The 24,152-nt window shown below is 36.9% G+C and overlaps 1 protein-coding gene across 9 annotated transcripts in view; it reads left to right on the forward strand.

Annotated features, from left to right (window-relative positions):
* The window catches only part of LOC128017684 (NACHT, LRR and PYD domains-containing protein 1a), a 105,777-nt gene that overhangs the window by 64,729 nt on the left and 16,896 nt on the right, over nt 1–24,152 (forward strand). For 4 of the 9 annotated variants that reach the window (XM_052603118.1, XM_052603120.1, XM_052603125.1 and 1 more), the window contains 4 exons: nt 11,275–11,448; nt 12,222–12,395; nt 18,535–18,708; nt 22,937–23,110. In XM_052603118.1, coding sequence (XP_052459078.1) covers nt 11,275–11,448; nt 12,222–12,395; nt 18,535–18,708; nt 22,937–23,110 — 696 coding nt within the window. The remainder of the gene's footprint in view (nt 1–11,274; nt 11,449–12,221; nt 12,396–18,534; nt 18,709–22,936; nt 23,111–24,152) is intronic. The other 5 variants (XM_052603122.1, XM_052603127.1, XM_052603121.1 and 2 more) reach the window with 3 other exon arrangements.

Here is a 24,152-nt window from a genome sequence, read left to right on the forward strand (position 1 = left end):
AAACGTTTTCAGTTCATATGCTATTACATTGGAACCTAGTTTTAACATTTTATAAATTTTTAATCCCACAGTCCTCCCCTTGAGAGTTCTAATAACTCTCACATAATACAAATTTAAACTTTCATAAGTCCATTCTATGGCCTATGTTTGTTAACATAAATCCCATCTTCGGTCATGTAACTTGAAAAGGTTACAGGCACGTTTAACTTATTCTGAGTCTTATACTAGATTTACTTAGGTGTATTTTTAGAACCATAACTGTTGACACATATGGCATGGATGGTAACACGTTGTACAAACTACATGATAACACAGAAAAAAATCATGTAGCATAAATCTGGAAGTCTTGAAGTCCATGGCGTCCGAATAGCTGTGAAGTCTGTTTTCTGTAGTCCATTTCGCATGTAGATTCACTGAGATGACTCTTTGTCCTCATGAAGCTTGTTCATGGATGTCTGAAGTGATGCTTTACACCAGGGTGTCACATATGGAAATGACTTCTCATGCACACATACCTGCAACACAAGAAAACAAAGAAACAGCAGACCAGCAGTATTCATCCATAGACATTTTTAGACTTCTGTTGATCGTATAGTGGTTTTAAGTCTGGTGATTGTATAGTGTTTTTCTCAAACTAGTTTTAAGTAATTTGACACCTATGGACCAGTGAGGTGGGGATAAAACTATGGATAGGGGAAACCTATGAGGAAGTCTTCACCACAGGGTTGGCCCCCGTGGCCTGTTGCACTTCGGTTCTTCCCTGGGCTCCTCACTGGTCTGTGTGTGTCCTAGTCTGTCCCTGTAGCTGTTGTGTGAACTTAACTGGGTGACATCTCCATCCTCTAATGAAATATCAGTCATAACAAGACATCATAACCCAAAAAAGAATAGGAGTGACTGGAGTGTGCTTTAGTATAGCTTTGAAGGCTGTGAGTGTACTTAACGTTCTTTCAATGAAAGGAAGTTAAGGTAAACATACTTACAAAGGATGTTTCATCTTTGTTGCACATTACTGGGGAAGTTAAGCACTCACAGCCCTTACAGTTAACACCTGAGCAAGCTGCTCCAACACAGTTAGGTGATGTGGGGAGGGGCAGATTCAGAGTGGTAAGTAGACTGAGTAGGAGCTGAGTAAAGCTGTTCATTTCTCTTAATGTCTTCTTGCTTTTTCTACACTCTTTCATCCAGTGTCCAGTTTTACCACAAAAATGACAACTACCCTCCTTCTTAGGACTTCTATGTTTCGGTCGGTTCTCTGTTTTGACCTGAAAAGATGCTGCTGCAATCTTTACTCTGGCTTTGACATCAGAGTTTCTTTCCCAAGTAGCTAAACTGTCTAGATTACTTCGGAGAGTTTTGTTAGACCAAGTTAGATCTAAGAATGGCAAAGCTTTTCTGTACTCAGCTACAAGGCCATCTGACCAGATGCGAACTAATGGTCCCTTGTCCTCTAACACACTTTCAGAATCATCAATTATTCCACTGTAAGTTACTGCTGACTGACAAAATCTTTCAGTGTATTCACTCACAGTTTCAGTCTCCTTCTGTACACAACTAGTGACCTTTGACCAATCCACTTTTGGTCCAACAATATTCTTTAACTCTCTCAGAACTCCCTCTCTCAATTCATCTTTACGTGCATGTTGTAGTTCAGAAGTAACAGCAGACTCAAAGCTGTTGAATTCAGATTCAGTTAGAATTTGTGACATCAGCTGTGTGACTTCTGCTAACGACATGTCATAGAGACGCATTTTGCTGATCAATGCTCTTCTGAATTCAGTAAAGTTTGTGTGTACAGAGGGTAAGCTCTGGGATAGTATCTCTATATCTTTAGGTCTTAGCCCTTTTGCAACAGTTTGTACTTGGACAACAGAAGAGTTGGCAGGAACACTTTCAGTTCCTTCAATCATCTGAGATCTTCTCCTCGCACCACATACCTTTACTGAATCTACAGTTACATCAGTTACTGACTGGATGGCTACATCTGTTTCAAAGAAAGCTTGTAAATCAGGATGATTGTTATCAGTCTGACTAACTTCTTCCACATCAGTTTTTGCTGCAGCTTTGTTGCGATTCAGTTTCTTAGTCAAAGAGGATACTCTGGCTCTGAGCTCTTTGATCTGTTCCTCTAGTTCTGAGGTACGCTGAGAGTGTTGCGTAGCTAGTGCTAAACCAAATTCTCTGTGGCAGCAGATAATGCCTTTCGCATTGTTTTTGCGAATACATGATCCTAGTACCTTTTTACATTCTTTAATTGACCATACTTTTTCTGGATCAATACCAAATTTCTTTATCAACTCCAATCTGACTGACTCTGTCACTATTGAGTCCATGTGCTGTCCTAACAATGATTTGAACTCACTGTCTGTCCATGAAGGAGTAGCTAGTCCACCTTTCTTAGTTGTTGGAATCAGATTAGGATTTCTTCTCAACATTTTGTAATGTCTTTCTGACACAAAAGGACACTTCTAACACAAACTATTAGCACTTAATGCTAAACTTCCCTGTCAGACACAGTGGGTAGCACAATATTAGCATGTGATGCTAAACTTTCCTGCCTAACAGAGGATTATTTTCATCTCTAAAATATCCTTTTTAGAGGGTAACTTAACACAAACTTCTAGCACTTTACGCTAAACTTCCCTGTCGAGACACAGAGGGTAGCAAAATATTAGCATGTGATGCTAATCTACCCTGGCTAAACAGAGGATTATTTTCATCTCTAAAGTATCCTTTTTAGAGGGTCACTTAGTTAACCAAACCCTACAGCTGTCTGTTAACTCTTCTCTGACGGCGCAGAGGCTAACACATTTGTTCTGGTCTTAAAAGGTTCTTTTGGATAGAGGTACACTCACCAATTATTGGTTGTAAAGAAAGATTCAGTCTGGAATGAAGTCTGATCTTTGTTGAGGTTGCAGTTTCAATCTGGATTCAGGTGAGAAGCTCTATCTGGGTCACGGCACCAAAAACTGTTGGGAACTCAGAAACGAAGACCAGGAGACTCTTGGGTAATCTTCAGCAGGATTCTTTATTGAGAACGCTCTGCGTGGCGCTGCAGTCATCAAGAGGTCTAACTTGTCCTTAAGACATTGTAGATTTTATACATTCAAGTGGGAGGGATCCATACAGTAGAGGTGGAGACCATTTTAACAAAGCATGCAAATGCAATCAGGAAGATTCCAGACACTGGCAACTTCCCAGCCTTGATCTTATCAGCATAACAGTGTCATTTAAATACAGAGGTGCCTGACAGTATCAGAGACAAAAGGCACAGCTGTGTCTTGAGCTTAAAAAAACCAACTGGCAAGGAAGAGCACAAAGACAAAAGGACATTATCTCAGACACCTGATTTTCCTGATTTACCTCAAAATGTATATCAAAACGTTTTCAGTTCATATGCTATTACATTGGAACCTAGTTTTAACATTTTATAAATTTTTAATCCCACAAGTACGAATCCCCATCTCCAAAAGTCCCCAGCCTGGTCATATCTGCAAAACAAAAATACAGCTTCCGATTCTCTCTGGAAAAACCAAGCTCCTGTAGGCATGTTGTGGACGGAGCTATAATACTGATTTGTGTTGTTTCCATAACATATATTCACTTATGTGCTGATTTCCAACAAAAGACAGAATCTGATGCAGTTGTACTTACCTGACTGGGGTCTTCCACCATGTTTTAATAGCAAACGATGTGCAAATCCAGCGTCAACCTGGTCTTGTTTATAAAACATTCATCACTGAAATGACGAAAACACTTGCTACACTCCATTGCTGCCCAAGAAAAGCAACTGCATCCACGGTCCATGTAACGCTAGTTTTTTTGAGAAGCTGAACGTGGTAAACTTTCCCCTCACATCCAAAACACACTTATTTGGAGACATTCTCCAAACAATCCTATGCAGCGCTGCCAACGATTTCCTGATGAAGCATGTTTACGGGTGAGGTCTCGCTCTCCTCTGGTCGAGATGTGCATGGGCGTGCTTTCCTAAGAGAAATGCTCATAAGGAGTTCCACCATCGTCTACATCACAGATCCATCATCGAAAAACTACAGAAACTTGTACCACCAGAAATAAAATTTCTCCACTCATCCGAATTGGCCATGTTGAGCATGAAAATCCATCTCTTTAACACTGTACAACTCTGAATCCATGAAACCGCATTGTAGCCCCCCTTTAAGCAAACGTGTGATACATATGACCCCTTGCTGCGGCATGAGGAAAACATAATATGCATTAATGCTGTAGATTGCATATGGAGGGTGGTAGTCCAGCAGGGGAAGCATGCACCCTTCGGAAACTTAGAATGGCGTCCAGTATGAAAGAAAATGCTCCATAGAAACACCTCCGTCAGAATAAAAATGCCTAAACTGAAATGGTAATCTGTTGAGAGGTGGAATAACCTTCTATAACCGAACTAAATTAAATCCTGCCATGTAAACATGTTAAACTGATTACTTGTACCCATGTAATCGCATCAATAGTCGGTCATCAGAATGGGAAAGTGATGTCGGCAACGCTGTGCATTCAGTGATTAGTAGAAACTGAGAAATCGTGGACAAAGATAATAAAACTCCAGTTATATAATAACACACAATAGAATGGAATCCCATCACCAGAGCAGAAAGCTGATGTAATAAGTGAAGCACAATTAACTGCTTTTCAGCTTAGAAACAACACTATGGCTTCATCTGAAAACTATGATTTTTAAGGCGACCGTTATTTAGAATGTCACTTTATGGTTTCCATGGTGACGCATCATTGCTTGTCACGTGACACACCGCAACAACAACAGAACTGAATGAATGATGATCTGCTTTTATGTCATTTTTCCTTTTTATTCAAAATATTCACAAATTTGTTAGATATGGCATGAAATATCTGATATTCCAATTGTCAAATACATGCAAGTGGAAGTGTTTTAAAACACCTTTATAACGATCGCGTTAGTTGAACTGTATGCGCGACGGCATCTTAGTTTGTGCCGCAGACGCAGTTCAGAGAATCAGATCTGTTGGATTTACAACATGTGAATTCATCCACTTCTCCCGAAATACATAAAAGTAAGTGGCTGGTGAACTGGGAGAAGAATAGAGTAAACTTTAAAGTTACTTACACAATGTGTATCTGATATGAATAAAACAACGTGTCTAATTATAATGGGAAGGATTATTATTGCCTCTTCCTTTGACATCAGTGTGTATTTTACAAACTCTAAATGTATTGTTGTTTTTAGTACTTATATGTCTGAAACCTAAAATAAACATTATGTGGTTGAAAACACTGAAAAGTTGTGATATATGACAGCTCTGAACCTTACTCTGAACGCGCCTCTCTCTGGCTCAGCGCCAGCCAACATGTGAAAGCACATTTGAATTTAGCAGTTGATCACGTCATGCACTGGGACCAGCTTAGACTGATCACACCGGTGTGATCGTACGTACGTGCGAAGGGGTCAATAATTATTTAGTTGTGCTCAAAACCTCCTTGTGCATAAACTTCTTAGGTTAATAAAAAACAGGAGGATTTAAAAAATGTTTTAATACGTTTATGTATTTATTTTTTTGCATCTGTCAGAGAGTGCTGTAATGTCTGCATTTTCCAACGGGGGTGCTGCCGCACATGCAGCACCCCTACTTCCCACAGCCATGAACACAGATGTATAAATGGTGCTGCAAATATGCTTAATATTCGTTCCTGCAACCGATGCAAAACCATGTTAACCACCAGGCAACATACACAGCCATATGGATTAAAAAGCATTCACTTATCTTAGATGCAGATTTCAGATGTTCTGAAACGAACTGCAACAGTTTGATTTGCAAGCAGCTATGTGATCAGTTAATTGCAAGCAGCAATGCGATGGAGAGACACTGAATAATGGGAATTTAAATAGACCGCAGGTGATAGGTGTCAAGACTGGATTGGTACACGTAAGGAACAGCTGACTGTCAGCTGATGCAGGCATGACTAACATGACCTGACTGAACTAACGCGATGCTCGATGTGCAGGTGTGCCTGCTCTGTTTCCAGGGTGACGCTGATGAGAGCTCGGGACATGCGTCACAGCATCAAAAATGAAAAGAAAGACCTTTACACAAAGGCTCTTATGCATGCTATTGTTAATATACAGTCATTACATTTTATATATATATATATATATATATATATATATATATATATATATATATATATATATATATATATTTCGGTTCATTCTTGGTAAAACAATAAATAAAAAAATCATCAGGTTCCATATGCAGAGTGAAATGATAATGGTCCAGCATTTACAAATAATTCTTATAAACTGTTATTTTTATTATTGTTATTATTCTTGATTTTTATAACTGCTGACAGTTTGCATTTTCAAATTATGACTTTACTGTGTGACCAAAAATTTAGTATTTTCTGTTTAACCTGTTTACTCTAGCTGTGCCTCATGCGCACATATTCAATAGAAATGGCACAGCCGGGCCACTTTGGCATATTTTTGCTCATTATGATTTTTTTTTTGTGTTGATACTGAAACACGTGTGAACTACAAAGCCTATTTTACCAAATTAATAATAGTTAAGCTTCAAATGGGCAACATCATAAATATGGAAACGTTTGGATTTCTACCAAATGAGAGAGCCCAACATTACCTTATGTTTCGCTTTAAATTATTATTTTTATTATTATTGTATTTTTTTTATAGCTAAGCCTATATTATTGTATACTGCAATTATATTTATCAATTAAAATTATAAATTTTTAATTATTGTTCTGTTCTGACAAATTTGTTAAATGTAAATAATTTGTTGTAAAGTGGAACTAAAAGGGAACTAAAATACCCTTTTGGTACATTAGCCTATAAAATTATAAGGCCTGCCATTGTTATTTCTTAATGTAATAAAATGCAACTTATACATTACATTTTTTTCCTTTCAAAAATTGAGAATTTGTTATTATTATGGTCTGGTGAAAATAATAATATGGGCTGCAAGAAAATAATGAATAAAAAGAGCACAGACAGCATATTTCAACTCAGTAGCACGACAAAACACCATTTCTCACAGCCAAAAAACAGACAGAATTCAGTTCAGCTGAAGGGGTTTGGGGTTTTAGGGGGTTGTTCTGTATAGCTTGTGGTGGTCGAAATATAGGTGTCAATTTTCTTGCTCTTTTATATGGACAGTGTCTTATGAGGGTTTCAAACTTGCAGAGCAGGTTTAGATAGGACAAATGCCTCGTCCTTTTGGTTTTAGGACAATTTGAAGAAAGGTTTTGATCCACTTCAAATGTTGACTACTGTATAGTGCAATACAGTTTATTAGTTATTGTAACCTAATTTCAGAGGAAGTTGCCTTAACTCAAAAAAAAAAAAAAAAAGATAAAAACTGTTGCGTTAATTTTATTTAGTTGCGTCCATACAATATATTTTGAAATATAAAGTGTGAAATATAAATTCTCACAGAATGTAGCCTATTCATTTCCAATATATTGAACCATCTCTTTGTGTTTTTCTAAATCCCAAACAGAGTCCAGACGTCAGTAAATTATCTGTCTATGAACATGTTTTATAGGCTATTTTAGATTTGGGAAATACACCTGTGTTACAGACGTAACAAAAACACCAGAGTTTTGGGAGACAATATATTTTGTAGACTTTCTGTGATTTACAATGCACAACCCAGAAGCAACAAGGGTTGAAGGGTTGGCCATTCTCAAAACATAAAATATCTTCTTTTTTTTTTCAATTTTAGTTTTGTGTTTCAGAGGAAAAATCTGTGTTAAGGTATCTCTCCATTACAGACCATTCTGAAAGCAGAATTTAAGCAAACGCCTATAAAATGCATAATTTTTTTTTTAACAGAGATGTCTAGAGAGTAATTAATAGTTCTGCCCCCACATACATTTTTTCTAGTTAGGTTAATAGTTGTTAATTTGTCATTATTCAACTAATCACAGGTTTATATAAAATGTACATTTATAATCCATAATGAGCCTTAATATTTTCCACGCTCAAGCACATGCATTAAGTTTGCCCCAAGACACGTGCAGAAGTAGAATAATTGTGAAAAGGGAGACATTTTAATTATTTATTAATTAACAGGAAGAGCTCCCAATCCCCTGTTAAGCACACAAGGGGCTCCAGATCTCCAGTCACACAAATATCATAATCCATCATGGCCTCCCGAGTCCGAGATCTACCCAGGGAGCTCTCCTTGTCTCCACCCTGTCCCAGTCCCGCCCCCCTCCCAGATGGTATTGTTACAGTGCAGGATGCACGATCCAGGAGGGGCGCGATCTGTCACATAATTTATTTTCCTATTTTCTATATTCCTATATTCATATTTTACTATTTCCTATTCATATTTTCCTTATTTTGTTCTCTCTGTTCCTGTCCTTGGTATGTGAATTTGGTTCCAGGTATGTATCATTAATTAATCGAGCTCAGCGTTAGTTCAGTCAGGCCACAGAGGCAAGGCTGTGAGCAGCTGATGCGGTCAGCTGTCAAATCGCTTCAATCACTACCACTCTCCTATTAGACACGGGACATATATATATATATATATATATATATATATATATATATATATATATATATATATATATATATATATGCGTGGCACTACTGCTCGGTAAGTAATGCTCAACGGCTCGCAACCCTCCCTCCCTCCCCAATATAAGCATGAGCACATTACTGCGCACCTTCTGGCTGTCGTCGTCTTTGTTTCTGATCACTAAGGCTTCCAAAATCTTAGCTGGTACGGACCTCACTGCTGAGAGACACCAATCTTCATAAACAGGCTACAGGATAGACGTACCACTGCCACATCCACATGATTATTATCACTGTTTGCTTTAAAGACTTATTAAAAGTCTTAATTGTTATGTATTTCTAAATTCATGGTTCCAGGGGGTTAATGGTAAAGCTCTTGTATGTTCAATTATTCTGGGAGCAAGAACCCCCATAAGGAACCATACCGCCAAAGATAAATTGTGTTCAATAAACTCAAGTGAACTTGCCAAAGTGGTTCCTGTCTGAACTTAGTTTGTTCCTAGATGTGTCCTATTGTGTCATGTGTTTAAATAGTGTTCCCTGTTTTGAGTTCTCGGTCTGCTGTTGAAGGTCTTGAATGTTTTACATGTTAAATGTCTTAGATGTCTTTCAGTTCCTGTGTATGCCCATTGATGATTAAATGCTATATCTTGAAGAATTCTCCTGCGTGTCCTCACTTCTTCCCGAGTGTATTGTGACAGATACACAGATCGTGACATTAAATAATAACTTATACAAGTTCAGTAAAGCAATAAATTACTTACATTTTAGACAAAATATTGCTTGTATTTGCTAAATTTTGCCAATGAAAATAGTTCAACCAAACAGATCACAGCACTGTTTTGCATCTCTGAGTAATGGACGGTGTTCACTTACTGATTGAATCAGCTTTTTGCATTAATCAGTTGAATAAATGATTCAGTGATTCACTCATTAACAAAGCCAAATGCTTTGTTTCTGAACAAATCAGCCGTTTGAATGAATAGATTGAATCTCAATTAATCACTCATTAACATTCACTTGTGGTCACCTACGGGCGGTTTAATTTAACATTTCAACTATTTTTTATGTTTTAAAATATTTAAAAAATCAAAGTTTTATGTAAAAAAAACAACAAAAACAAAAAATAGGCCTATTTATACACGTATATCTGCAGTTTAAATGCATACATGTCCCCTCTGAGATAGAAAAACTGTGTAAATACATGGTATTTCAGATGCAGATTCTAGAAATGTTTTCTTATGTCGGAATGAAAGACACTAGGTACAAGAAGAAAGTGCTTCTTAATCTTACCGAATAATACAAAATTGAAGAAATAGTTAAAACTGAACACAATCTTGCTACTTGTTCATACTTGCTGAGTATGAACACAAACACAAGCATAGCCCCATTTTGCCAAATCTTAGCTGTACGCAGATGGCGTATGCTCTTCTGTATCAGCTTCAGCAAATGGATACGTTTTTTACAGCTATTTACGCTTTGGCACTACGCAGATTTCGAGAGACACAGATGAGAGGAATTGTTGAATAAAGTTGTCATTATTTTTGCTTTTTTTCATCCAAAATATCTTAAATTGTGTTTGAAAGATGAACAAAGCTATTACAGGTTTGGAACAACATGGGGGTAAGTGATCAATGAATAATTTTTCATTTTTGGGTAGACTAACCCTTTAAGTACTTTAATATTTATTAAATACTTTTTGTACTTATGTACAATAAATATCACATATTTTAAGACTTTTACTCAAGTATTATTCTAAACGGTGACTCCAACGTCTACCAAAGTCATTTTCGTCATTTTGTCAAGATATCTGTAAATTTACTTGAGTATAACTTTCAGGTACGTCATACACAAGTAATAAGAGCTGCATACTCCTTACTGTAATCATTGTCTTGAGTTGTAACTGAGTCGTCTTTTACTTAATCATTAATTAAAATTCCTTGTTTAATTAAAAATCCTCAATTTTGACTATATGATTCACCAAACTATGACTAAATGTCATTTCAGAGGATAGTAAAATAGTAAGACTATTTAGATGCAGTCAGCATGTCACAACAGTGCTGTGCAGGAGAAAGTTGTTTCAGTTGATTGTTGTTTCATTTGAGACACAATCACAATTCAGTGCATCTGATTAACAATAACTGAGACTATCATCTTTCACCTAAATGCTAGTTTCTACTTACTTATAACGCTTTACAAAGATAAAATTTTAGTGTGCATATGGTGTTTTATAGTTTGTTGTTTATATAATATATGATTAACTATTTTTGCATTTACACGTAGTATCTTTATTTTCATTTATTTTTTGTCTTTAATATAAACAAATACATGAAAGTGACAGTCTTCCAAGTATAGTGACCCATACTCAGAATTCGTGCTCTGCATTTAACACATCCAAAGTGCACACACACAACAGTGAACAAACACAAACCACAGCAGTGAACACAACCCCACAGAAGTGGGCAGTCATTTATGCTGCGGTGCCCGGGGAGCAAATGGGTCTTCGGTGCCTTGCTGAGGGGCACCTAAGTCATGGTATTGCCAGCCCAAGATTCGAACCCACAATCCTAGGATTAGGAGTCATACTCTCTAACCACTAGGCCACAACTTCCTTAAAGTTGCCAAGGCTTCAGACTGGATCTGTTTATCAGTTACTCTTTTTGATTATGAAGTTGCTGTTGATCTGAGCTGTAGATCCTGGACTGAGAGAGTGTCATTGTTCTCTACAGGTTGATGAAGTGTGGAGTCACAGATGAAGGTTGTGGTGCTCTGGCTTCAGCTCTGAGATCAAACCCCTCACACCTGAGAGAACTGTATCTGACTGGAAATAAATTAAGAGCGTCAGGAGTGAATCTACTCTCTGATCTACTGAAGGATCCTCGCTGTAAACTGGAAACACTGTGGTAAGATTATATAAATCTATCAGCATCCTGCTAAATGTTTCTCTCCAGTTGATTATGGACAAAATGAAAACCATAACTTTGAAATAAAGAAAATGTTCTGTTAGTTTATTGAAAGGTATGCTTTTTTAATCATCATTATATTCTTTCCAAAGTTTCTGACACAATTTTAAAATACTTGTGATGTTATTGGTTACATGGATGATCTAAAAAAAGCTGTTTTCATGAGTTACAAACAATAGATAGACCTTCCAATGGAGATCCATGTGGACAAACCAGATTTACTGAGGAACGCTGTTCCTTTATTATTCTCACTGTATGACCAATTAGTTCCCAACTTTACATACACAGATCTTCTGTGACCCTTGTGTTCTGATTTCATATAGACCCAGTTCTGTTATTTCATTTCTCTACATCACTCTAGCAGGAGCGCGAGTGTGATGCCCAATATGATTGAATAAATAAGTCTACTCATGAGTGAGCAGGAAAGGAAGTGAATGGATAAGATATCATTCATAGTCTGTGTGTTTTGGATAACATAATAAAGTTTGAATGCATTTAAATGTGAAGTGTAAACACGAGCACACAATCAAATTTTGTGCTTCTGAAAAACAATAATATTGTACCTAAATCCTGGTTTATACTCACTTATTATGCTTTACAAAGAGACCATTTTGCTTGTGCATATGGGGTTTTTCCCAGTAAAATTATCAACAGTACTATATATTATGCATAGTTTGTTTTTTATATAATATGTGTGTCATTGTTCTCTACAGGTTGAAGTATTGTGGAGTCACAGATGAAGGTTGTGCTGCTCTGGCTTCAGCTCTGAGATCAAACCCCTCACATCTGAGAGAACTGAGTCTGTCTGGAAATAAACTAGGAGCATCAGGAGTGAAACTGCTCTCTGATGGACTGAAGGACCCTCACTGTCCACTGGAAACACTGGGGTAAGATTATATAAATCTGTCAGCACCCTCCTAATTTTGATCCTTTGTTGATTATTAACAAAATTAAACTGTGGCGTAAAGGTTTCCTGTCAGTTAATTGAAAACGATGCTGTTTTAATCTTCATTACATTACATTCCAATTTTTTGACACAAATTTAAAATAATTTTACTATATTATAAGTTGAGTTGATGATCTAAAAACAGCTGCTTTATATCATACAGATATGTGTTGATTATTTGAACTGATAGATTTTCCTGTGTTTGTATGAGCAGTCATTGAGTAGCTGTCAGTTTATTAGATTTCTCCATTACATTAAATAAATACATTTGACCAAAGTTTTGTTGCCAAACAAATTTATCGGTAAATTTAAAAGGGTTTCTGCAGGATTTAAGACTTTAAGTACAAATTAAATTAAATACCATATGAGCGGGGTAGAGCAATGTCTAGTAGTGCAAGTTTTTACAAAAAGAGGACGATATCCGCTTCATCATGCCTTGAGCTGATCCGTGCTGGTCGCTGATGAAATAAATAAACTTTGCACTGTGGATTGCCGGATCGGCTTTCACGGATCAAAATCCAAACTACTTCATAGAATCCGCTGGCCAACCCGTTCTCAAGCCACCCACCACTGCTCAATCAAGCTGGCCACGGCTCACTGTATGCCTCTGGCCTCCGCTCATTCAAGGCTGCAGTGTGTGACTGTTTATTTGACAAAGCAAAACTACTTTGTCTGGCCTTCCAAAATAGGACACTACTAGAAATCATGCTTATATCATGTTTATAATGGGTTTTATGTTTTGTTGCTCTGGCCGGACAAGACATCACAGTTTGTCAAAGGGTTAGTTCATCCAAAAAATATAATAAAAACATTATCAAATTAGTCCATGTGACATCAGATGGTCAGTTAGAATTTGTTAACCCTTATGCGTTGTTGGGGACGTTTTCATCCACTAGGGGGTAAAGTTGAGTCTTATTTTGGCCACAACTTTCTCTGTGTTTGAGCTAATGGAATGATTTTTGGTGACACATCTTATTTTGATCCATATTTTGGGAAAATGCTTTGAAATAAAAAAAAAACTCAACAGTACACTCTGGGCAAATTCACTACCCTTTAGTTATGTTCGTGGATGAAAACATCCACTAAATGAAACTGCTGTAAAAATTAGGGATGCACCGAATCCAGGATTCGGATTCGGATTCGGCCGAATACTGGGCTTTTTGACGGGGTTCGGTTTCGGCCGAACCTTAGGTTTTTTTTTTCACCGAACCGAACCCTAGGCTTGGGCTATGCTGGTCGATATCATGCGGCCGTTGATTGCGTGTTGGTGTTTATATGAGGAGGAACAAGGCCCAACAGTTCACTCTAAACTAAACTGTTCAGGAATCTTAAGCGACTGGGACGATTTAGGGGCCGTTCACATATTGCGCCTAAAAACGCGTGGAAAACGCGAGGCGCGCCGCTTTCTCCTCCTTTCCAAAGCGCTCGGGCAGTTGCGCCCCTGAGGCGTCTGCCTTTGCTAAGCAACCATGACCTGCTCTCTCCATGAAGACACAGAAATACAGAACCAGCCAGTCACATCGGGTGCTGACGTGGAGAAAAGCGTTTTTTTTCAGTGAGCCTTTGATTCATCTTAGAGAGGATACTCTTCAGTGGTGGAAGACAAACCAGCAATGATTTCCAATGCTGGCAAAAATGGCAAAAATCTGCCTCTGTGCCCAGTGAAAGACTTTTCAGTACTGCTGGGGACATCCATTCCCACACTTGCAACCGGCTGTTACCTGTTAATGCAGAGCGTCATGTTTTTTTTTTTTTTTTATTAAACAAAAAAGTTTTTCTCACTTGTCATCATGGCATAATCTTGCCTATTCTTTTTCTTTTTTTACAGTTAAAATAAAATTAAATGAAAAATACATTGCTGTGGACATTGTTTACTTCATTAATGTGTTTTACTGTGTTAATGGAATGAGGATGCGAGTAGGATTCGGTATTCGGTTTCGGATTTGGCCGAATCTTAAACAGTGGATTCGGTATTCGGCCGGACCCCAAAAATCTGGATTCAGTGCATCCCTAGTAAAAATGTATCAGATAAATATATATATTTTTTTTTTTGCATAAATCTATTAATCAACCTCAGTCCCGATCAAAACAACCAAATGTTTTTTAAAAATCCAAGAATTTACATATTTTCAATTTAAAAAGTGATTGTGGACTGGATATTTTTTACCTTTTATTACAGTCTTGGGCATGTCAAATATTAGTAACAATATTGGCTTTGAAGCATTGTTAGTTTTTGTGCAGCATTAGATTTTAATTTTTTCTCCCTAATGTGTTGTTGTTGGCTGTTTTTGCCCCATTGACTTCCATTATAATGACATTTTTTGTTTGCAAAGCCATGACACCATATGATCATGCATTCTTGATTGTTTATGGGGTTTTTTTCCTTTTGGGAAGTGGTAAAATTTATTATTTTATTTTTACAGTTGATCACTTGGTGAGACCATTAATCCTTTAGATAGGCCTGTGCAAAAAAAAGGCTTAGTTTCTGGCTTGTATATGGAGTATAACAGCAAATTATAGTGTTTGTGTGTGTGTGAGAGAGAGAGAAAGAGAGGGTGTGAGAGAGACCTTTGTGCACTTACCTTGATGTATCTTAAAAAAATCCAAATATGCACCTCAGCTCTCAAGAGTAAACAATAAAAAATGAAGTATGCACCTGTTTATGCACCTGCTGCCTTTTGACTGTGAAAAGTACGGATGGTCTATGTGTGAAATGCTCGCCTTTTCTTGATGGTAAAGCCAGTTTAAAACCTTAAAATCCTGTAATTTTTTTTTACTTTGCATCAAATTTATGAACATACTGTATTATGAACCAAAATGCAATACCAACTTATAAGCTGCAGCTCCCTGGAGGGGTCAAGCTGCATAATCATTTTTAAAACTTCAGTACAAGTCAAGCCCTTTCTCGTGTTGCTTGCTGCTCTTCTCACCATTAAATGACCAGCACAATGGCATGCAAGTTTTTAAATCCACATACTTTGCTTTTGTTTAGTCTATACTTATCACCACCATCAAAAGGCAGCAGGTGCATAAATACACTTCTGTTTACTCCATGTAGTTCTGAGAGCTGAGGTGTACATTTTGATTTTCTCAAATACGTCAAGGTAAGTGCACAAAAGGTCTCTCTCACACACTCTCTCTCTCTCTCTTTCTTACACACACATACACACACAATATAATATGCTGTTATACTCCATATAGCTTCATATACAAGTCAGAAAGTAAGCTTTTTTTGCACAAGCCTATCTAAAGGGTTAATGGCCACACCTAGTGATAAACTGTAAAAATAACAAATTTTACCTCTTCCCAAACTTTCCAAAACCACAAACAATCAAGAATGCATGATTACATGGTGTCATGGCTTTGCAATTAAAAAATTTCGTTATAATGGAAGTCAATGGGGCAAAAACAGCCACCAACAACAAATTAGGGAGAAAAAATGTAAACCTAATGGTGCACAAAAACTAAAAATGCATCAAAGCCAATCTTGTTACTAATCTTTGACATGCCCAAGACTGTTATAAAAAGTAAAAAAAAAAAAAAAAAAAAAAAATTCCAGCCACAATTACTTTTATATTGAAAATAAGTCATTTTGTGTGAGTCATATATATATATATATATATATAAATATATATATATGAATCTGACAAATTTTTACAGCAGTTTGATTGAGTGGATGTTTTCATCCACGAACATAACGAAAGGGTAGTGAATTTGAACAATGCACAAGGGTTAAAGCACTGAAAATACATTTTGGTCCAAAAATTACGACTTTGTTCAGCATTTTTCTCCATTCCGTCAAAGATGGAATTTTGGTTCCTTGCCACTGTCGCCTCTGGCTTGCTTAGTTGGGTTCACTTCATTTACACGTTATCATTGACTTGATTGCAAATGATTTCACAGACACTATTCAAACTGAACTGAGATGACATCACTGACTTCAATGATGAACTGCCTTTAACTGTCATTTTTCTATTATTGACACACTGTTTTCCTAATGAATGTTGTTCAGTTGCTTCGATGCAATGTATTTTGTTTAAAGCGCTATATAAATAAAAGTAACTTGACTTCTCTTCTCTTCCATGTCTGTTGTGAGCGCGTTCACAACACTGCAGTGGCGCTGTTGACGTATGACGCTGCTGACGTGTTATCTTTGTTACTGGGCGCACCAGAAAACATATCAGCAGCGTCATACATCAGCAGCATTGTGGACGCACTCACAACAGACCCGGAAGAGAATACAATGCTAAAGTCATCATTTTTGGACCAAAATGTATTTTTGATGCTTCAACAAATTCTAACTGACCCTTATGTCATTAATGACATAATTTTCATTTTTGGATTAACTAACCCTTTAAGGGGCATAACATATCCCTCACACGGCTGAGGTATTCGGCCAATCACAACGCACAGGATAGCTTGCCCATCAGAGCACACCTCGCTTTTCAGAGTGATGAGCCTTGTGAAAATCAATGTGTTTCAGAAGGCGGGGAATAGAGGAGAAACAGTAATGTACAGTATGTTGAAAATCATGTGTTTCTTTTTTTTTTATTGTGAAATTAAAACCACCAGCAGTTGGCAGAAAGTCACTATTAAAGGAATCATTACGACTGAACCAAATCATTTAAACGATTGATTAATTCAAGAACGAAACAGAGCACTAGTCTAACCTGCTAGACTTCTTCACCCAATGTATCCGTGCACTCTGTAGGTGTGTTTTGTGTTTGCTTTTTGCTATACAGTATAATCGATAATATAAAATCGCAAACCGTTAAATCAATTACGATATTATACAGTGGTCGTCTTGTAGGCAAGCATCAGTACCTTGAATTTGATCTGAAGGGTCTAATATCATAATGTTGTATAAGGCAAATCTGCAGGACCAGGTCATTGTAGCAGCATGGTCTGTTAGTTTATGATCCATCACAATTCCTAGGTTTCTGGCTGTCCTGAAAGGAGTAATGGTTGGCGAACCCAGCTGTATAGAGAAGTTCTGATGAAACAATGGGTTAGCTGGAACAACCAGCAGTTCTGTCTTAGTAAGGTTGAGCTGAAGGTGATAGTCATTCATACAGCTAGGAATGTCACTCAGACAGGCTGAAATGTGAGCAACTACCATCTGGCCAACTGGTTGGAATGAGAAGTAGAGTTGAGTGTCATCAGCATAGCAGTGATAGGCAAAGCCATGCTTCTGAATGACAGATCCTAATGACGTCATGTAGATGGAAAAGAGAAGTGGTACTGAGCCTTGAGGAACCCCAGTAGCAAGTTGTTGTGACTTAGAAACTTCACCCCTCCAAGACACCCTGAAGGATTTATCGGAGAGGTAGGACTTAAACCACAGGAAAGCAGTTCCAGAGATGCCCATCTTTCTGAGGGTGGACAGGAGAATCTTGTGATTAATGGTGTCAAAAGCAGCAGACAGATCCAGCAAGATGAGTACTGAGGCTTTTGAAGCTGCTTTTGCCAGTCCCAGGGCTTAATTAACTGAGACCAGGGCAGTCTCAGTTGAGTGGGCTCTTTTGAAGCCAGATTGCTGTCCAGGAGGTTGTTCTGTACAAAAAACATAGAGAGCTGGTTGAACACAGCTCGCTCAAGTGTCTTTGCAATCATTGGAAGAAGGGATACCAGTCTGTAGTTTTCTAGAAGTGCTGGATTTAGAGATAATTTCTTAAGCAGTGGGCTTACCCGAGCCTGCTTAAATGATGAGGGAAATGTTCCAGAGTGAAGAGAAGAGTTGATAATGTGAGTAAGTGAAGGTATGACTTAAGAAGAAAACGCTTGAAGGAGGTGAGTGGTGATCGGATCAAGTGGACAAGTAGTAGGAAGAATTTACATCTGTACATTTTTTTTTAACAAAGCATGAACACATGTTAGACTGCACCACATAAACAAAATCTAACCTATACATTTTTGTATTATTATTTCAACCATCCCTTTAATTTAAAGTTAATATAAAGACAAGGTTTTAGACTGGATATGCTAAACATGTTGTGGTCTCTTTCTGATTGTGAAGTTGCTGCTGATCTGAGCTGTAGATTCTGAACTGAGAGACTGAAGAGTGTCATTGTTCTCTACAGGTTGAAGGATTGTGGAGTCACAGATGAAGGTTGTGCTGCTTTGGCTTCAGCTCTGAGATCAAACCCCTCACACCTGAGATATCTGGATCTATCTAGAAACAAACTAGGAGCATCAGGAGTGAACCTGCTCTCTGATCTACTGAAGGATCCTCGCTGTAAACTGAAGATACTCTGGTAAATTATCTCTCTGGATCAAACACACACACTCTGGTACTCACAAATACATATTTACAAATAGTTTACATTGTAGTTCTTATGTAGAATCATCTGTAGAGTTTTATCCACGTCAGAAAATTAACACGAAGTGTGAACAGAGATACAACTTAAGCATATGTTTGTTAATGTTTTGATTTATAAGTTTTGATTAGTAAATACCTGAACACATCATAAAAAAAATCTGACGGGACATACAGCCAAGTATGGTGACCCATACCCAGAATTTGTGCTCTGCATCCAAAGTGCACACATACAGCAGTGAACACACACCCGGAGCAGTGGCCAGCCATTTATGGCTTTGTTATCATTAGTTCATAATAAAGATCGTAACACTTTATAATAACATTCAGTTATAAGGCATTTACAGTTGAAACCAGATATTTACATACACTTCAGAACAAAACACAAAAACTTTTATGTCTTTACTGTCATACATTAAATCAGAGTTAACTTATTCTGTTTTTGATCAATACATATTAACATATTTTTTTGCATTTGTTAAATGTCAGAATCGAGCGAGGGATAATTTGTATGTATTTTTTTTTATCAAATATACATACACTTACTTAGTATTTGGTAGAATTGCCCCGAAACTGTTTGACTTGGGCCAAACGTTTTGGGTATCCTTCCACAAGCTTCCTTCCAATAGTTTGCTGGAATTTTGGCCCACTCCTCTTGACAGAACTGGTGCAACTGGGTCAGGTTAGTAGGCCTTCTTGCTCGCACTTGCCTTTTCAGTGCCGCCCACAAATTTTCTATGGGATTGAGATCAGGGCTTTGTGATGGCCATTTCAATACCTTGACTTTGTTGTCCTTGAGCCACTTGGATGGCTATGCTTGGGGTCATTGTCCATTTGGAAGACCCATTTGCACCCAAGCTTTAACTTCCTTGCTGATGTCTTCAGATGTTGCTTCGATATATCCACAAAAATTTATTTTCTCATGATGCCATCTATTTTGTGAAGTGCACCAGTCCCTTCTGCAGCAAAGCATCCCCACAACATTATACTACCACCCCCATACTTCACGGTTGGGATGGTGTTCTGAGGCTCCAAAGCTTCGCCCTTTTTCCTCCAAATATACCGTTTATCATTATGGCCGAACAGTTCAATTTTTGTTTCGTCAGACCACAGGACGTTTCTCCAGAAATTAAGATTTTTTTCCCCATGTGCAGTGGCAAACTGTAGTCTGGCTTTTTTATGGTGGTTTTGAAGTAATGGTTTTCTCCTCTCAGAGTAACCTTTTAGCTCATGGTGGTACAGGACTCGTTTTACTGTGGATAATGACACAGTCTTACCAGTTTCAGCTATCATCTTTACAAGGTCTTTTGCTGTTGTCCTGGGGTTGATTCGCACAGTTCGCACCAAAAAACGTTCCTCTCTGGGACTCAGAATCCGTCTCCTTCCTGAGCGATATGATGGTTGTACATTTCCATGTTTTTTATACTTGCGTATTATTGTCTGAACAGATGAACGTGGGACCTTCAGGCATCTGGAAATTGCACCTAAGGATGAGCCACACTTGTGGAGGTCCACAATTCTTTTCCTGATGTCTTGGTTGATTTCTCTTGATTTTGCCATGATGTCAAAGAAAGAGGCTCTGTGTTTAAGGTGTGCCTTTATATGCATCCACAGGTGTGCCACCAATTAACTCAAATGGAATCAATTAACCTATCAGAAGGTTCTTAAGCTCATAATGGAGATCATCTGGAGTTTTCTTTTTTGCTTAAAGACACATTAAACTTAGTGTATGTATACTTCTGATTTTGATGAAAGTGATAAAAAAATACATAAAAGTACTCCCTCGCTCAATTCTGACATTTAACAAATGCAAAAAATATGTTAATATTTATTGATCTAAAACAGAAAAAGTTTACTCTGATTTAATGTATGACAGTAAAGAAATAAAAGTTTTTGTGTTTTTTTTCGTAAGTGTATGTAAATATCTGGTTTCAACTGTAAAAGTGATTAGTTAATGTTGAACTACTCATTTACAAAACATAACTAAGTGTTCATAAATGATTAATAAGTGATTTGTTAATGTTTATCTTTGTTTTGTAGATTGAGTAATAAATAATTTACAAGTGATTAGATGATGGTTAACTAATCATTTACAAAAATGACTAAAATTCACAAATGATTAAGTAATGTGCTAACAATTTACCAATCTGTCATGTTATCTTAAAAAATAGCATATTATGAAATAATCAAACATATACTTGGTAAATGGTTAAAGCTGCGGTAGGGAACTTTCGACGCTCTAGCGGTTAATAAACAGAACTGCTTACGTCTTGCGGAAGAACATTGTAGCCGGAACTATTTCTCTCTGTTTATGTCTATGAAGAATCACAAAGGTACTGGGTTACTCCACCGTGGTACCCCCGAAGCAATCTAAAATAGTCCGAATATAAACACTTATTATAAGTGCACCCTAGTGATTTAGGACAAGCCAAAAACACGGTTTGGAAAATGGATTCATGGTGTACTCGCATATCATATACATTTTTCTACATTTTGAACACAAACAAAGTTACGGACCGCAGCTCTGATTGGTTATGTTTTACCGGGAACGATGGAGTTTCTGCAAATGGCAATAGGACCACTGGGAGGAGCCAGAGGAGCTTGATTTTTTTTTACAGATTATATGTCTCATATTCTACTGTCAGGACATAATGACAGGTTTAATAAATATGTAAAAAATATTTTTTTACAGAAGTTCCCTACAGCACCTTTAATAAGTTACTAGTTAATATATTATTAACCAATTATAAATCATTGAAATGTCAACACTATACTATTATCTCACAGTGTTGAAATACTTATAAATCACTTATAAATGACGCTTAGTTGACAACTGAACGTTATTATAAAGTGTTACCCTTTTGGTTCTTATTGTTTTTATTGCTACTTATTACACATTGCAAATTTTCTGGAGTGACAACCATATTTAAATCATATTTATACTTTAAATCTAAATCAGAAATTTGGATTGCCACAGTGATAACCATAGCAATGGATGGGACAAATAATAATAATAATGATAATGATAATGATAATGATAATGATAATGAAAATGATAATAATAAAATCTGATGTCAATAGATCTTGGAGTGTAAATGCTGATTAATAGACTTATAATTTGTTCTATATGAGGTTTCATTTGATCTTTTTAAAACAATGTTACTTAAGTGAAAAATATTTGAAGGCTACATACTGTTTTAAATTATTAATATTCAGCATCACGCTAGTTCAGGCAGACCACGTTAGTCAAGCTTGCATCAGCTGACAGCCTGACGTGTACCAATCCAGTGTGTACCAGTTCCCATTCTTCAGCATCTCTTCCATCGCATCGCTGCTTGCAATTAACTCCCTCTTCCAACTCTAACTTCACCAACTGAACCTGTAATCCGATCTAACTTTTGTTTCTTTCTTTACAGTCACTTAATTGGAAGCATTCTCTTTAACGTTTAATTTACAACTCATGTAATTGTTAATTGTAATTATGTATGCATATAATAGATCTGTTCTTGCTGCTCTCCTCGATCGGACAGGCATATAGAGTGTTGCCCAGAACATAACCATACCGCCAACACTAACGTTATGCAATATAATTGTCATAAATATATTTGATGGAAATGGTCCTGATTGAATAATAATCATTAGCTTAATTATACTAATTTAATGTACTTAATACTTTTATTTTCAAATGTGGAATTTGTCAACATCTGAAATGACTTATTTGTAGTAATATGAGAGAGTCGAATAGTGATTTCAAAAATTGTGAATTGAACCTTAATAGTTACACCCTTAATCTTTTTTCCTTTAATATACATAAAAATACATTTTTCTAACATTATATGAGGACAGGAGAAGGCTCATATTCACAAGAAAAGGGATATGCTCGTCTGTGGCCCTATACTTGAACACTGAACAGAAATGATAAAGGCTCACACTCAGCTGTAGAAAATATGTTTCCATGTTTCAGTATGTTTTCACATCATACAGAAGTGTTGTAAATTGTAGGGTTATCATGTAAAGAAAAACACAACACTTTATTTAGGGTATTGAAATGAACTCTGTCTGAACTGGATCTGTTAATCAGTTTCTCTTTCTGATTGTGAAGTTGCTGCTGATCTGAGCTGTAGATCCTGAACTGAGAGACTGAAGAGTGTCATTGTTCTCTACAGGTTGAGTGATTGTGGAGTCACAGATGAAGGTTGTTCTGCTCTGACTTCAGCTCTGAGATCAAACCCCTCACACCTGAGAGAACTGGATCTGTCTGGAAATAAACTAAGAGACTCAAATGTGAATCTGCTCTCTGATCTGAAGGAGGATCCACATTGTAAACTGGAGAAGCTTAAGTGAGTAGTGATGATTAAAAATGGTTGACTTTTAATTTAAAGGTTAATTTAGTTTCTTATTCTTAGGTTTCATATATATATATATATATATATATATATATATATATATATATATATATATATATATATATATATATATATATATATATATAAACATATTCAAACAGTGGTATAAAAGAATGTGATGCTGGTCCTTGCTGGTTGAGTCACACTCAACTTATCTGTCCATAAAGCCTATAAAAAATAGTCTTCATGTATTTCAAAACACTTCAGCATGTGATTCTTATTAAGTGAGGGTCATTTTTTTTTTTTTTTTTTGACCCAAGCAAAGTCTCTGAGTACCTGACAGCTTGTAATTCTGAAGTCTCCAGGATGGCTGCAGTTCTGGAAAATGCGGGCGCTGGAGACTAAATGTTTCCTGATAGTTTCACATCTAATTCTTCACATTAATTCTTAATTATTTTGCTGTTAATGCGTCTTTTCTTCTCCAACTGTTTTTTTCTGACCCCGCTGACTCAGTGAGAATTTCATTGTCCAATGGTCATGTCCAGGGAAGGACTGGGAGTGAAAAACGGCCCTGGGCCCCCCAAAAAACCCACCACAACTACAAACAGTCGCTTCTATCTCACAATGTTAGAGCATTCCTGTCACATTTATGGCAAATAAGATCACAAAACCCATGGTGACCCTGCTGACAAAAACAATAGAAACCATCACAGAAATTTGAATGATTTCCACAACAAATACAACTACAAACCATCAACTTTTAACCAAATAATGTTATCGTGTAGTGTGTTTTAGGACATATTACATTAGGATTTAGTGATTTTAACAAAAGTCACCAACAGAAGGCGACCAATTAACAGTAGAGACCAAAAGGCACCATTACAGTTTCCATTAAAACCAATACAATTATAAACAGTAAAACCATTACAAATTATGTGATGGTTTCTCTTTTTTTCCAGTAGGGGGTTGAAATAAATGTATTATTGTACGAAAATACTTAACCTATAGAAAATGAGCAGAACACAAAATGTATAAT

Source organism: Carassius gibelio, chromosome A7 (assembly GCF_023724105.1).
Source record: "Carassius gibelio isolate Cgi1373 ecotype wild population from Czech Republic chromosome A7, carGib1.2-hapl.c, whole genome shotgun sequence".
In the NCBI taxonomy this organism is placed as follows: Eukaryota; Metazoa; Chordata; class Actinopteri; order Cypriniformes; family Cyprinidae; genus Carassius; species Carassius gibelio.